Below are 15,914 nucleotides of genomic sequence, written 5' to 3'. Positions count from 1 at the left end.
GTTAAATTTTTGCTACCAATTTGGCAAACTCTTCGGGGATATTACTGGGGATGTACACAGGGCTGCAGAACTGGGGCCTTTTGTGTGCTGCTTCTCCAGGGCATGTAAGGGCTGAAGCCTTCTCAGTACTTGTGTAGTTTGCGTCACCTTGAAGCACAGTCACCTCCATCCACACAGGTGTCCTTGGCATGGACATACAACCCTGTCAGCAGGCCAGGAGGCCTGTAATCCTTCCAAGTGGAACTAGACCTATGCATTTCTAAGAGGGAAGACACTAATGTATCTACCAAAGCTTTGAGCCTAAAGCTGATGAATGGCTACTCTATGGCTGGCTTGATTAAATGGCCATTGAAGATGATGTAAACATCAGACTCCTCACTATAGATAGCATTTTCTCGCTCCCGCTTGAACATCCTCACCCAGACCTCCTCTCCTTCCTGCAGGTCCAGCATCAGGCTCTGGCTCTGCATGATGCTCCGATCGCTGGGCTGGGCATAGAGGATGGCCACCTCTTTCTCGTTCTTCATCAAGTGCAGGTAGGTCTCCTTGAAGTTCCAGGTGTGGACGTTGAGGCTGAAGTAGTAGATTCCTGCCACATAGCAGAAGAACTTCCCCGAGAACATGTTGAAGTGCTTGTAGAGGTTCACGAACTCGGTGTCAAAAGTGACGTGCTGGAAGTAGTCTGAGCTATGAAGGGGTTTTCTCCGACCCACCGAGAAAGCAGCGTAGAGCTGCTTGCAGGAATGGCCTTGTGGGCCCGGTTGGCCTTTCTGTCCCTTCCGTCCATTAAGGCCACGTAGCCCTCTTTCTCCTTCCTTCCCAACTGCTCCGGGGTACCCTTTCTCTCCCATTTCACCCTTCTCACCTGCGAGCATAAAGGAAAACCTCGTCAAACACAAGCACGCGAACAAGCTGCAGACGCATCCTGCTGGAGACAACCAGCAAAGCACCGTGCTAAAACACTGTTTTCCCAGCACAGATGTCTGGAAGCATTGGTCAGAGACCAGCACCCTCCTAATCCTCAGAAAGATGAAAATGCCAGGTGGAAGTTTGGCTCCACTGAGCTTGTGGTGCCAATGTTCAAGGTCCAGTAGTGGAACTCCGAGGTCCGACCAGACCAGTTACATGAATCCAGTATTCATGAACACAGCCCCTTTGTGCAGAGATTTGGGCAAGAAAAGTTACGGATTTTGCCGAGGTCTGATTTGGGCCTGGGAGAGGTGGTTGGCTTTGTCTGGTCTGCACATCCCTGCTGACAGGACGCCCGGCACATCTCCTGAATCACATGCTTAACTTTTGTTTGCCTGCCTTACTGAGACAAAAAATGTGCATCGGAAAAAGTGAGTGAGAGTCTTTCCTGGTTTCTAACTCCACCGTTTAGTAATTCTGTGACAACGTTGGCATCTGGTTTTTAGTGTGACCTAACTTGAGCTTCCAGTGATTCTGTTTTTTGAAGCATTAGAGCCTTTTGCTAACTCTTCTCACTTGCACACGCTTACAGCCTGTGCCACGTAACCCCTTGACCTTCTTTTGGGTAAATAAAGTGGATGAGTTTTAGTGTAGGGAGGAGCACAGCTTGCAAAATGAGGGTGAGAAAGTAAGACAAAGGATGTTTTCACAGTAGTCAGCTTTACCCACCTTTGAGGATGGTGATATCTATAGTGGGCTGGACTTTGGGTACCGAATAGGCAGGGTCGCTGCTCATCCTTGTGTATCGCGAGGAGATGATGGAGATGGGCTGCTCTGAAGGCCCGCAGCATCGCACGCACGAGAGGCGTCGCGGTTCCCGTCTCGGCAGACCCTTTTCCAGCACGGCACCGACGTTCGCAGTGGACACCAAGAGCAGGAGAAACACAGCGCTCATCTTCAGCAGAGCCAGCTGGACCGAGCAAAGGAAGAGAAAAGATTATGATTCAAATCAGAGCTGCTGATGGGCCATCTGTTAATGTTACCACAAGGTGCGTTTCTTCTGATTAATTATTAGCTTATCTTGTAGTGGCACCAGGAGATTCCAGGTAGGAAGGGTGCCCCTCTGCGTACTGTTTACAAGCAACGCAAAAGGCAATCCCTGTCTCTCATTACCTACAGCTGAAATATCTGACAGGAGATACCAGGTAACCAAAAGAAAAAAAAAAAAACCACAACAAAACGAAAAAACAAACAAAACCTGTTGAGATCGGAAGCTAAGGCTGAGATGCTTAAAGCTGTCATAGCAAGCTCTGCTCAAGGCACGCTCGCTGCCTGGCTGCTGTTGGAACAGCCCTTGCAAAAGGTGCTGGGTAAAAGGCTCGAAGTGGTGCTCTGTTGGTTACTGTTTCTTGCATTGCCATTCTGAAAAATTCAAAATCAGATGCAGAAAATGAGCTTTATTTAAATATAGAGCCTAAACCTGATTTTTTTTTTTTGAGGAAAAACCTGAAGGGAAATGAAACTTATAAAATAAGCATTTGTCTCTTTAGATAGTCTCTCTTAGCTTCTTGCTGGTAACCTCTTTCCAAGGTGACCTAGCCAAGCAGTTTGTGGCTTTGACCGTATCCATGTGCTGTTCCTAGCAGAATTTCTGTGTACGCTTTCCATTTTTATGTTCCAGTGTGCAGAAGGGAAAGCCAAATAGCTGCAACAGACTGAACTGGGTTTTGCTCTGCACAAACACTAGTTTTTGCGATCATCTATTACATTTTCATCTGCTACTGGCAAGCTCCAACGGCCCTGAATACTGGGTGAAATGAACAGAGAAAATGTTTCAGGTGGTGCAAAGGAGGTGAGTTTTCTCTAGCTCCCCATCAGCCGCCTTCCTAGGGAGGGATTGGAGCCGGGGACAGGCAACTGCCGCCTCGTACCGTGTATAATTAGTGTCATTCCACTGATTGCAGTGGTGTTTCATACAAGACAGATTTTGGCCCTATGCCTTCTTGGACATTATCCAAATTCCAATTAGTTGGATGGACTCTTGTTGACCTCAGGCCGGGAACAGCTTTTACAGCTCCTCTTCTACCAGCTTTAATTCCTGGAATAGTTGGGGAAGGTAGTAGCTAGATGTCCTGGCTTTCAGAAATAGCTCAATGAACACACAGGTCCCATCTGCAGAGTGAGGGAGGGCATCTTGCCTTGGAGCTCTACAAAGGCTTGACTGGGCACAAAATGGACCAGTTGAGAAAATATGAAAAAAAAAAAGTGTCAGTCTGGGGCAAGGTGCTTGGATTGTACCGGCATTCTTGGGAGAAGCTTCCTTCTAGTTCTTACCTGCCCCAGAAGAACTGTCATTCACACCTTTTATTACTTGGTATAATCCAGCTCCCTGGAAACCCGATGAGTACTTATTAGCAGCAACATAATAACTTTCCTTCTGACAGCAGTGAAAGTTCTTTCATCAATTCTGTCATAACTTGAAATGATCTTTCTATTCATAATTGTACCTCGTTCTAGGTACAAGTCTGAGGAGGGATTAATACTTTTATATCAGTGTTCAGGGCCTGAATTTCATTTTCATTAAGTCCTTCTTAATTTTCATTCACTTCTTAAGCCATCTTTGTGCTGCCAAACAGGAACAGAAATGCAATGCAAGTCTAAATGGACAGGAGGTCATAAATAACCAGCCCGTATGTGACCAGAACAGAAAATTTGCACTGCAGAAAGCATTTGGGGTGTGCACAATGTTTCTGGGGTCTCCTCTGCAGTGAATAAAGTTTGTGCATATACATAATGGTCTGAAGAAGACCCCATGTTCACTCGGAGTCCCAGGCAATCAGGGCCAAAATATCCTCTTTGGGACTAAAGGCTACTTAGCCCTTCTCAGGAGTGTGGGGAGTCAATAACCTGGAGATAAAGTATAGGGCATTTGATTACGTTATCAGAACATTACAACGGGAGGACATAATTGCTTATAATACCTTCATGAAGGAGAGAGAGCATTCATTAAGAGGGGTATTCATAATGGGCAGAAGGGAAAGGATTCATAAATATGATGAAATTACTTTAAGTTTTTATAGGCCATTATTCTCCTTAAGATGAATGACTCTCCTATTTTTAGAAGTGACTTAAGGAAAAAAAAGTCTGGGTGAAAAATCAGTATTCAGGTTGTGGACATTTTACATTACTGTAATCCGAGCACCCATTGAAGAAATTGTGGCCGCTTGCATGATTCATGAAGAACAATTACTCAAGCTACTGGCTAGAAATTGCATTTGGAAAAAAAATGAAGCAAACGATGCAACAATCCAGCCAATTCAGGGCATCCTAGAGCTGACACCCCCACACCGCATTTTCCTTTGAAAAGTTAGTGAAGTTAGTTCACTAAAGTGGCAGAAATATGTATTTGGTTGCAATATCTGTGGTTAGGTGAGACCTCAATGATGTATGCGAATAAACAGTTTCAGATTTGCAGTCTGCTCATAAGAGAAAAGAAAGGACAGGAAAAGAAGTAAAACAGGAAAGAGGTGGAGAGAAAGGAGTCCGAGAGGACTGCAAGAAAAGGACAATGAATTCAGCAGTATGGGATTATGTTTGGAAGATATCCAGCACAAAACTGGAGATCAGGTGAAGGAAAAACCCCAAACCGGAGAAATGAAATGTGCAACAGGAAAGGAAATAAACCTGGTAAAGATTTCCTTACAATAAAATCATGTCAATCTGGAGAAAAGAATGATTTGAACCAAATTTCAGAGGAGAAGCAAATATAACTCTCATGGTGGTGGGGAAGTCAAATCTGACGCCTTAAACAAAAAAAAAAAGATACAAAGGGGATGAAGCTCAGAATTTAAGACCTGTGAGGTAAAGCAAGAGGTTGTTTTTAGCCATTTGTTTTTTCCCTTAAAGATAATTATTGTGATCTTTCTTTGTCAAATGTGGCGGTGATGGATTTGACTTCAGCTGCGCAGGTTTATCGCTTGAGAAGACAGCAAAGCACAAACTCGGCTTTGCTCTGCGGCGGCCATGGCTCACCAGAGCAGAGGAGGCTGCTTCTCCCGCACATCGTTCAGATCCCCGCACGGGAGGGACGTCCGTCCGCCTTCCCACCGCGATCCGACACGCTCGTTAGTGCCTGAAATGATGCATTAGTACCGCACCGAATGCCCCGAGGCTGCAAAACTGAGTACGTTCCTCCTCGGTCATCCTTCACGACACCGTCTAGAGATGGACAGGAGCATCCGGGAAGCAGATTAAAACTGGAAGTACAAATGAGTCTTTGTCTTCCGTACGGGGAACCTGCAAATCTCACCCTGGTTCGATTCGGAAATCTTGCTTTTCCTATTGAGTAGAAAAACCTAGAGATGATGACAGACACGCAGATATCCTAACGGCTGGGAGGAAAACTGGTCTCACGTTTTTGGAAACTTTGAAGTGTGCAAATGTTTCACCTGAGGACAAGAAGGTGGTCGCAGCCCTCCCTCTCTCAAAACTATTTATTCAGCTGCTTTGGCTCTGCTTTTTAGCTTGGGTTCGTTTTGAAACCGTTGATTGGCAATTGATGAGTTTCAGTTTCAGCTGAAAAGCTTGCGGAGACATATAGAAAAATGTAAATTGTTTTGATGCTTCTGACACTTCTTGCAAAATGCTCGCAAAGCAGAAAGCTCACCACGAGGCTGAGCGCAAGACCTGTTTTGTTGCAATAGCTAATTTTGAAATAAATGACTTTTCTTCCCATAAGGCTTTCAAGCCTCCCCACTCCAAAGCCATGAAACACAGCACAGCCCCCAGCCTCTGCAAGTGGAACCAGGATGAGACCCAACAACCAAGTGTGAATTTAATCTGATGCCAAGGAAGAAATTCTGCATGTGCTAAGCGGGCAGGTCTGTCTTTTGGGCAAACAAAATGAAAATTTATGAATGATGAAATGAGACATCTGAACCTGATGAAAAGGCAGTTAATTCCAGTGAATTTTGGTCATGAGGATGGCTGGTGGTTTTTTGTGTTCATTATAACATTAGAATATATGTTATTGTTGGAGAGCCGTTTAAATGTTACGAAAGGTTTCTTTGACTGAAACCACCCTTTAGCTAAGGTTTAAAAAGAGTATTTGCTTTTTCTGTCCCTTTTCTTCCCCTCTGAATTTCTGAGTAGAAAGACAATATTAAAATATTACCAAAAGGGATTGTTTGTTGAGGCCCAAAACAAGAAGAAAAAGCAAGCAAAAATGCCAGTCTGCCTGCATTAAATTCACACACTCCCCTTTTTTCAGACCCTTTTGACAGGGTGTACCTGTCTTTCTAACCAGAGCTGGCAATGCGAACCCTTTAACGGTGCTGCACAGTGCTGGTGAGGATGCTATGCCCAAACCAGGGACACTGTTGTCTACCATGCTCAATCCAAGGCAGACCAGATGATTAAATAGCATATTTTTTGCTCGCACTGACCTTGGAAGTACGCTGACTTAAAATATAATCCATCAAGCTTTTTATTTACATATTTTTTACCTGCTATGAACAACCTGCATCAAAAGTGCTGGTTTTCCAGTGAAACCTGGCATTCCCAGTGTCTGCCAGCAAAAAAAGCCAAATACCTCCCATGCAGAGCTTTAGAGATGCCACAAAGCTTTGCTAGGGAAGGGCAGAAGCCATTAGTTCCAGTTCAGGGAGTTAAATGATGTGGTTCTTTCTTCTTGTGTGCAACTTCTTATTTAAATATATTTTCTTGACACTATTACAGCTGGAGAGAGTACCTTGATTGATTTTTTTGGTTCATGATTGAGTTTAATCTTATAGCTCAAGGTAGACAGCTTATGTATGAGGCACATTTGCTCAGGCAAAGTTTTTTAATGATTCTGTGTACCTGAAGAATTTTAACACTTTGGTGTAAAGTAACACATCTGGGCAATAGAAATTATAAGAATTCCCTATAATATCTGCAAAAACAGCTTACTTGCTCTGCACACAGAGAAAATAAAGCAGGAATGCAAAGCAAGTCAGCCTGGAGGCTGGACCAAAAGGTTTTCCCTGTGGTTAGCAAAGTGGAGTTTGCAACCTGAACCCTAATCTTGGCCAAACCTTGTCTGGTCCATTGGCACTGCAAGCAGTCCCTGTGGGATGTATAGGTCATGTCAAAGGTACAGATCCACATTATCTACCCCAGCCCGTGTTTTCACTGGGTACAGTGGAAGTATGTCCTTACCTTGCAGGGATGCCCGAAGAACAAATCCCACTGATAACTGTGCTGAGCTCACACGCTGCGATGCTGAAAGTTCACGAGGCAGAAATTGCTCTTGGATCCCTGAGCCGTGCTTTAAATTTCTGCTAACATTTTCCTTCCTGTTATTCCTAGGGCTTCACTCAGAAAAGCAATCTATGACTATCTTAGCTTTAATTTCACGGCGCACAGGACAATGCCAGCCACTGCCCCTTTTAATTAGTGACGAATCTTGACTGAAAACCCAAGAGTGCGGTTAAGACTAAAACCTTTCTTGCGCCACAGAGATGGAAAACACATGGATGTGTCAGCCTCGAACCTCGGCATCATTCCAGAGATGGAAAATATTCCGGTTCTGCTTTTTTACCTTTTTTCTTTTTTCAAGCCTCGACCTCCTCACTGCTCCAGACCTCCTTGCATCGCCAGCAGCAGGAGACGAATCATTGTTAGGGCCGGGTTTGTCTGGACACTGAACTTCCTCTTGGAAAGTATTGCTTCGGCATTTTTTTTATTTTCTTCCCCAGGAGGATCTAAAATTTCATCATGAGCAACTTATTGTAGAAAAGCCCAAAACACTGAAGAGTTTGTGCGTTTTCCAAGGCAAAGCTGCGACAGCTCAGCGGTTCCTCTGCCCGCGGTGCCAGAGCCGAGCGTGGGGCAGCTCCTCTCCGACACGATGCTGCAGAGATGCTTCGCTCGCGCTGAGCGTCAGGAGCCCGTCTGCAGCCATGAAGTGACGTGAGGGCTCGCAGACAAGAATATTTGGATCCCGAAAAGCAACGTGGTTTAAAAATTTCCACTGTCTGTAGTGGTTTGCAGATGACCGACGTTGACGCCCTCTTGTCCGCAGTGTTTATAGAACGCGCTGGGGTGAAGCAGGAGAGGGGTTGGGAGTGCTGCTAGAGACAGCCGGGTCGGTTTGAGCCCTGTGAGTTGTGAGCGGGGTGGGAACAGAAGCAAAGCCAGGATCCGGCCACGGAGAGGTCCAGGGATGCTAGCTGCAATGGCCTGGGTGAACATTGGGTCAGTGAGTTGGTTGCTCCGTTTCTAATTATCTGGTTTGGTTTTTATTTTCTCGTGCTTTTTTAGCGTGTGCCTATTTCCAGTGTGGGTGAATTGCCCTCATTCCTCGGTCCCGGGAGGAGCTGTGGAACACCTTCACCCCCACTAGTACATGAGCAGCAGCGGCTCGTGCGGTCACCACGTGCTCTCTCCAGCTGCAATTTCACCTATCAGGCACGGGAAGAGATGAGGATCCCGAGCAAACATCTCTTCCTACTACCTGCACACACTTAGATCTGGGGGACTGTATGGATTTAACACAGTCCCCTGCAGGCGCTATGGAAGGAGAGGCTGTGCCCGTATGGAATGGTCCTGGGCACCTGCATCTTTGCACGGTGCTGCCTTGCCTGGTCTGCGGCAGGGGCTGTTATCACACTTAGCGCAGGCAGGGAGCAAAAGGATGTTTGCTGGTTCATAAAGAAACCACTCTTCCCTCTCTCCTTCTCCTCTTCCCTGTGTGCACCTCCGACGCCAGGAACATGCCTGCAATGTCCTGGAAATGGCCCCGCTCCGGGCTAGGCGGCTCCTTGAAAGCGGTCCCGGCTCCGCAGCAAGCCCAGGTGGTGATTCAGCCCGGCGCTGCCGAGGCCCAGGGCAAGTTACAGTAAGTCATTCCCAGGGCAGCATTCCCAGCAGAACGAATCACCCTGATGAAGTGGACGGCACCCAACTCTCCTTCGCCCTTCCCAGTGGAAAGGCAGCTTTCCTGTGACTTGTCACTGCTGACTCAGCCGCTCCGGGAACTCGGCTTTCTGTGTGCCAGAATAAAGCAGGCAGAGGTGTCCCTGCAGCGGGTCCCGTGCGGTGCTGTCCCGGCGGGGTGGGTGGGAGCACCGGGGCACGGGTGCTGACAGCAGCAGGACCGTCCCGCACGGCACCGCTGCAAACCCCGGCTCAGGAGCGAGCAGCACGTTTCAATCGGCTGCAGTTCCCCGGCGAGGCTGGAGAAGCGGAGTCCCCCGAAAGTTTCCACGTCTGCGGAGGACGCCAGGGAACGGCTCTTTCCTGCCCTGGGCTCCGCGGCGGCGGGGGAGCCCGCACCAGATCGGAGCCGTGCAGGATGAGGCACCATCCCTATCCCACTGCTCAGCCACAGCTAAGAGCAAAATCAGGCTATAGGGAAGCATCATTCTGGAGTGCTAAGGGTGGTTAATGAAACGAGGAGCGTTAGTAGGAACAAATTAAAGCCAGCTCAGCAATAACCTGGCCTTGCACTTATTTCGCCTGCTGCAGTGAGGCAGGAAAAGGGGGGATGAAGCAGCGCAGGCAGAGACCACCTCTTTTTATGCCTCACCCAAGCAACCTGCTTCTGCAGGGTGGGAACACTTTGTTCCCTATAGCAATAGTATTTTTTTTCCCCAACTTATTCAGACCCATTTAACTTACCTTGTGATTCAGAACCCCCTGCCTTTTACTTTCCTTGCTGTTGCTTAGCAGGATGCATAATATGAAAGCTGCCGTTCATTCAGGTGTTTTAGTTCTCGGTGGCTGCTGCAGCTTCCTAGCTGGAGTCCAAATGAAACACTGAAAGTCAGGCCGGCTCCTTATGAAACTCAGCAGCTAGGTTGTTTGCAAAAGTAGGGTTTTTTCTTGTTTCTTTGCTTGCATCAACTGGTGCTAGGTTCCTGTGCTTTTCTCCTGCTATAGTTTCCTTATGTCTTGCAGCCAGTCTGTCGGGTTGCACGGTGCCTCTCACAATGATGGAAATGAAGACAAAAAAATTTGTGAATAAAAAAAAAAATATCAAAAAACCACAGACCCAAAACCACATCCAATGTTCCAGCCAAGAGAGAAAGTGCTGGGATCACATGGAAATAATTTTTCTTTGGGAGATTTCAGCATCCTTTTAGGCAGGAGAAAGGAGAGGAAAAAAAAAAAAAAACACAACAAAACAAACCCACAATAAAAGCTCTGGCTTTTGTGCATGAGCTGCAGAAGTGGCAAAAGCCTCTTGAATGGATGCAGCAATGGAAACTGCCCCTGCAGTGATGCTGAGGGAAGGTGCAGGTGTGTGTCCGGGTGCCTGGGGACAGGCCAGCACCAAGGGAAGACGTCACCCCCACTGTCCCATGCACCCCCGTGCTGAGAAACAAACCAGTGGCTCTTTGCTTCTGTGTGAGCAGATTTGGGGCCGGTCTCAGGAGGGTGATGTGCCGCAGCAGTGTGCTGTTTTCCCTCCCTGCTTCACAGGTTTAGGGGATAACGCCTTATGCCAACCCACCCATGGCAGGATGCGATGAGTATTGGCACCCTAGGAATGGGAAAGGAAGGGGAGCTCAAACACAAGCCCGGGGGGGAAACTTCCTCGGCGTGTGTTTGCAGACATTCTCCCATCACTACCTGTTTGCTGGTGGTGTGTTTTGCACTAACTTTTCCATGACATCCCGAAATGGCTGGACAGCAAATTGCCACTACTTCACATAACTGGGACTGAATTACCGACCCCTCTGGCTGACTGCAGCAATTACAGCCGGAGTGCCACGAGAGTCTGTGCGGCACGGGAGGCGTGGAGGCCGTCTCCAAAGGAGACTGAGCAGAGGGCATCTTCAGAGAAGCCATCCAGCCCTGTCCTGCACCGCTGCACCACCGCCCAGCCGGCACACATCCCCCGTAGCTCGGAGCCCTGGATCAGAGGCTGGAGACAGCTGTCACGATGGAAAAGGGGTTTTGCACGTCTTTGCAGAATGAAATAAGAAACAAAACAACCTTTAAAGCTGTAGGTGGACCTGGGTTATATAAGGGAGAACTCAAATTGTTTGCAGATGACTTATGTTGGGAATGTTTTTATTGGTGGTGTTAAATAAAAGTAGCAGGTGATTAAAACAGATTGCAGCATGATTTTATTTTTTTAAATTCAAAAATCTGCAACTAGAGTGATGAGGAGGGGGAATAGGGGCTACCGGGACACGAGGGCTGCCCCCGTATCAAGGAGGAGGGAAGATTTACACGTGCTGCTGGTGCTGTACTGGGAGGCTCCGTTAGCAAGGACCAGTGAGGCAAAACGTAGAGGTTTGCTGCTGTCCCGGCACGAACCCGAGCAGCGTCCAGCTCTCCATGAGTCACCCTCCGGTGCTGGGCTCCTCCAGCCCAGCCTTCCTGGAGCCGTCCCCGTCCCCCCCCACTGCAGCAGTGGTCCCCGTCCCAGCCCCGCACGGACGGGCAGGAGCAGACTGCGCCGGGCAGAAGCCACCTGGAAAGGGGCACACGGAGCCCCGTGCAGCAAGGGGGGAAATGCGGCCGCAGCCTTTCCAAAGCTGCCAGGAAAAGAAAAACCTGACTCGTGCTCTTTTTGGAGGGACCTCAAACAGTCTCTAAGAAAAGAAATGACTTTGCCTCACAAATGCCAACCAAAAGCCTTTCCTGTCACCTTCTCTGTTCTGGATTAAACACCAGATTCGCATAATCTTTTCTCATCCATCGTGTTTCCCAGGTGCCCTGCTCTCCTCTTGGCACTGGTGTATTGGGTTTGCATGACAAGGTTTTGGTAGTGGGAGGCTACAAGGGTGGCTTCTGTGAGAAGCTGCTAGAAGCCTCCCCCATGTCCGATAGAGCCAATGCCACCGGCTCCAAGACGGACCCGCTGCTGGCCAAGGCCGAGCCCATCAGCAATGGTGGTAACGCCTCTGGGATAATATATTTAGGAAGGGAGAAAAAACCTGCGCAACTGCTGCTGGAGAGAGGAGTGAGGATATGTGAGAGCAACAACCCTGCAGACACCAAGATCAGTGAAGAAGGAGGGGAGGAGGTGCTCCAGGCACTGGAGCAGAGATTCCCCTGCAGCCCATGGTGAAGACCGTGGTGAGGCAGGCTGTGCCCCTGCAGCCCATGGAGGTCCACAGTGGAGCAGATATCCACCTGCAGCCCATGGAGGTCCACGGTGGAGCAGATATCCACCTGCAGCCCATGGAGGTCCACGGTGGAGCAGATATCCACCTGCAGCCCGTGGAGGACCCCATGCTGGAGCAGGGGGATGCCCGAAGGAGCATCCGTGGGAAGCCTGTGCTGGAGCAGGCTCCCGGCAGGACCTGTGGACCCATGGAGAGGAGCCCAGGCTGGAGCAGGTTTGCTGGCAGGACTTGTGACCCTGTGGAAGGGACCCATGCTGGAGCAGTTCATGAAGAACTGCAGCCTGTGGGAAGGACTCACATCGCAGAAGTTCGTGGAGGACTGTCTCCTGTGGGTGGATCCCACACTGGAGCAGGGGAGGAGTGTGAGGAGGAAGGAGCGGCAGAGACAACGTGTGATGGACTGGCCACAACCCCCATTCCCGTCCCCCTGCGCCACTCGGGGGGAGGAGGGAGAGAATTCGGGAGTGAAGTTGAGCCCGGGAAGAAGGGAGGGGTGGGGGAAGGTGTTTTAAAGATTTGGGTTTATTTCTCATTATCCTACTCTGATTTGATTGGTAATAAATTAAACTAATTTCCCCCAGTCAAGTCTGTTTTGCCCGTGATGGTAACTGGTGAGTGATCTCCCTGTCCTTATCTCGACCCCATGAGCCTTTCATTATATTTTTTCTCCCCTGTCCGGCTGGGAGGGCGAGTGACAATGTGGCTTTGGTGGGCACCAGTCATCCAGCACCTTTCATGGAAGGGAGAGGTTCCTCCGTGTGTCCTGTGCCGGTGCCTCCAAAGCCACCCCGCTGGAGTTGCTGCATTCATTTCCTTGGTCCCACAAATCACCTGAACTCCAGAAGCAAATACTCTGCATTAACGCATTTGTCACTGTCAGCAGCGGCACCACACAGGTGCCATCGATGCCTCTTCAGGATTTGGGTCTATCTGCCTCCCAGAAGCAGATCAGCAGTGTGTCCTGAGCACCCTGCGCTTCCGAGAGTTTCTTTCCTTCGTCATCTGTCAAACATTTATAATTAGAACACAATTAGTAAATCATATCTACGAGCCCTGCTGAGACACGGGAGCTGCTTTGCATCAAGCACGTCCTTGCAACAAGAACCAATGCAAACAAAAGTGCAAAGGCAAATGCCAAAGCACTTAAAGCAGAGGGACGACGCCCTGGAGGTTGGAGTTTGGTTCCTGGCTCTGCTGCCGACGGCGTGGGGTTTCGGGAAAGCTCCCCGCCGCCCTCCGGGGGGTGGCACGTCTCTTCTCCCCGTCTTCATCGCCTGTTTTTAGAGTAAGTTCGTCAGGGAAAAAAAAAGTATTCTCGGAGTGCAACCGGGCAGAGCTCTGGTTTCACAGGGGGGTGTGAGGCTGCCACTGAGAGCTTACTTACGTGGATATAAAACAGTTTATAGATGTAACTCGATAGAAAGTGTGTTTGGGGCTCCGAAAATGATCTTAGCTGGTCAAAAGCTGTCCAAAACCAGTCTATATGAGATATTTTTATTTTTAGTCTGAAACTTAGGACAGAAGAAAAATGTTATGGTAACCAGCGCCTGGCATCAGAGCCGATGTCTCCAGATTAAACAGGTTTTCTGCCTTTTAAAACGACAGCCTCCTTTTTTGAAATAATAATCACATTCAAGGAAGAAGGATATTTCTGTTTACACAGTTGATTTATAAAGCTTGGCTTTTGTCCATGCAGGGAGCAAGGGGAAAAAAATAAATATCAGTTCTGCACACTGCTAAAGGCTTGCAGCAAATTAATAAGAAACTGTGTGTGATAGAGCAGCGAGTTCAGGGCACGCGGAGCCCGTCTGCCTCCTCTCCGCTAGAGGAGGGGCAGTTACTGCAATGAATGCAAGAAGAAATTAAAGAATACTCAGCTAGAAAATGGACACACCTATGGTAAATTTAAGGGACATAAATGATCAGCTGGCAACGCCACGGTTTTCTTTGCAGCCTTGGTGTGCTAAAATTGGTCCGGCCTACAGGGAAGTGAATGCTTCTTTCTAATCAGTTAATTGATGAAGTGCCTAGGTTTTTAGGAAGGTGCTGGCTTCGTGCTGCAGGAAGAGGAGCTTTGCCTATTTGCGAGCACGTGCTCGAGGCCGAGCATTTATGGCTTGGCAGGGACACCCGGAGACACACGCAGAGACGAGCCCTTGCTCCAGGTAGCCAATATTAGTGACGCTCTGCTGCCCCGGGGATGTGCTCAGCTGCGGCGTGCCGGGATGCTGGAGCCGCCCTGCTCCGCAAACGCGTTTCCCTGCGTGGTCAGGCCACAGTCACCGCTCTGCTTGCATAAAAAGGCGTTGGAAACGTCTCGGCCAGTGTCCACAGGCATGCTCATCCTTTCTCCTTCTTTTAAGCGAAGGCATATCTTTTATTTTTTTCAGCTTTCAAACACAGTGTATATAATGGCTGAAGTTATTTGAGTTGTAACCAGTTCTTTAAACGAAAAGGCATGTTTTATGTGGATTTTTCCACCGTGCTGAACTCGGTGAGGGTGATGTGTGTTTGCTCTCCCCTCCCGCTCGAGGCGGGGGCTCTGTGCCATGACAATGTCTGCACCACGTGGCAGAGACACACACAGATGATTCCTATGGAAACATGAAATATTAAACTAAGTTTCCTCCTGGCTTTCTGCTGGGGTGTCATTTTGGATCACAGCAGCCCCCTGGCATTCACAAAATGCAGCCAGACCTCTGTGGTGTTCGAGTAACAGCCCAGCCGACGCGCGGGGAGCCGGGAGGGTGTGTGCAGAGATGTGATTAATGCAGCGGCTGTGCTAAACTCCAAAACGAAGTGGAAAAATTGAAGAGCAACTCTCTATGCTCTGCCATGTCAGCCAGGCAGCCCAGGAAGACTTTTTCAAAGCCTCTAATACAGTAATCCCCAACCGATAATCTAATTTAATGCAATAAAACGTATACATATATGTGCATATGTGAGTGTGTGGTGCTTTTCAAGTGGCCAATTGCACAAAGCCAAAAATAATTATGAGCTAATTGGAATTTAAACAGCAGCGTGTGAATGATAACTGGGAACTGCTTAAGAATAATTTACTAAATAGTGTGAAAGCTATGATTTCACAACAGAGTGAGAAAACATTTATGGCTAAAGCCTGGTTCTGAGGGGGACTGAAAGCTTTCTGGATGAGAAGAAATGCTGCATATAATAGGTAGTGAAGAGAAGTGGGTGGCTTTCTCCAGGCTGCCAGAGCCTTCCAGGGCTGCTGAACAATATTCGCAAAGGGGAAACAAGACGACCTGGATAAATATAGGTTAATCAGCCTTACGGTGAACCTGTCAAAGTAACAGAATCACTGATGATCTCTACTGAAGAGTTAATGGAGGGTAACGTGGCCAATGCCAATCAGCCAGGACTGGTGGGAAAACATATCTCATAGACCTAATTTCCATTATAAATTACAAGTCTATTTGATGCAGGTATGCAGACTTTGGCAAAATACTGGTCAAAACCTTTTAATTAAAAAATGAAAGTGACACTAATTCAGGCTGGCAAGGAGAGATGGGCGAGCATGTTTGCAGCAGCGTATTGGGGAGGATGATCTCTCCTGCCGTCCGGGCTAACGAGGCATGATGCCATGAGGCCTGATCCCGATGAACGGGGTCAGCTTTGCCGGGAACCTGCTGAATAACCAAGTGGTACTCTTAAAACTGACGATAACTGCACTAAGCTGCAACATCGATTCATCATTAAACCTCATCTACAAGCTGTCAAGCTTTAGACATTTAAGGCCCTGTTCTGAAATCTAAATTTGGAAATCCTGAAAGATTTGAATCTTGTTTTTGAGTTAAGCCTTTGTTAAATGGAAATGGGAGTTCACAGTGGTCATAAATAGCATATCCATCTCCCCTTGTATCC

At 48.1% G+C, this 15,914-nt stretch overlaps 1 protein-coding gene across 1 annotated transcript; it reads right to left on the bottom strand.

Moving 5' to 3' along the window:
• Positions 1-317: 317 nt before the first annotated feature.
• On the bottom strand, positions 318-7,498 carry C1QTNF8 (C1q and TNF related 8). Its single transcript, XM_075164883.1, has 3 exons — positions 7,490-7,498; positions 1,639-1,879; positions 318-865 (listed from the first exon to the last, which is right to left on the bottom strand). Exons 2-3 carry the CDS (start codon positions 1,862-1,864, stop codon positions 318-320), a joined length of 774 nt encoding a protein of 257 aa, XP_075020984.1. The 5' UTR covers positions 1,865-1,879; positions 7,490-7,498.
• Between the last annotated feature and the right edge of the window lie 8,416 nt (positions 7,499-15,914).

This window comes from Calonectris borealis, chromosome 16, assembly GCF_964195595.1.
Source record: "Calonectris borealis chromosome 16, bCalBor7.hap1.2, whole genome shotgun sequence".
NCBI classification, from domain to species: domain Eukaryota; kingdom Metazoa; phylum Chordata; class Aves; order Procellariiformes; family Procellariidae; genus Calonectris; species Calonectris borealis.
The sequence above is the reverse complement of the archived record's forward strand: the minus strand, read 5'-3'. Positions and strand labels throughout refer to the sequence as shown.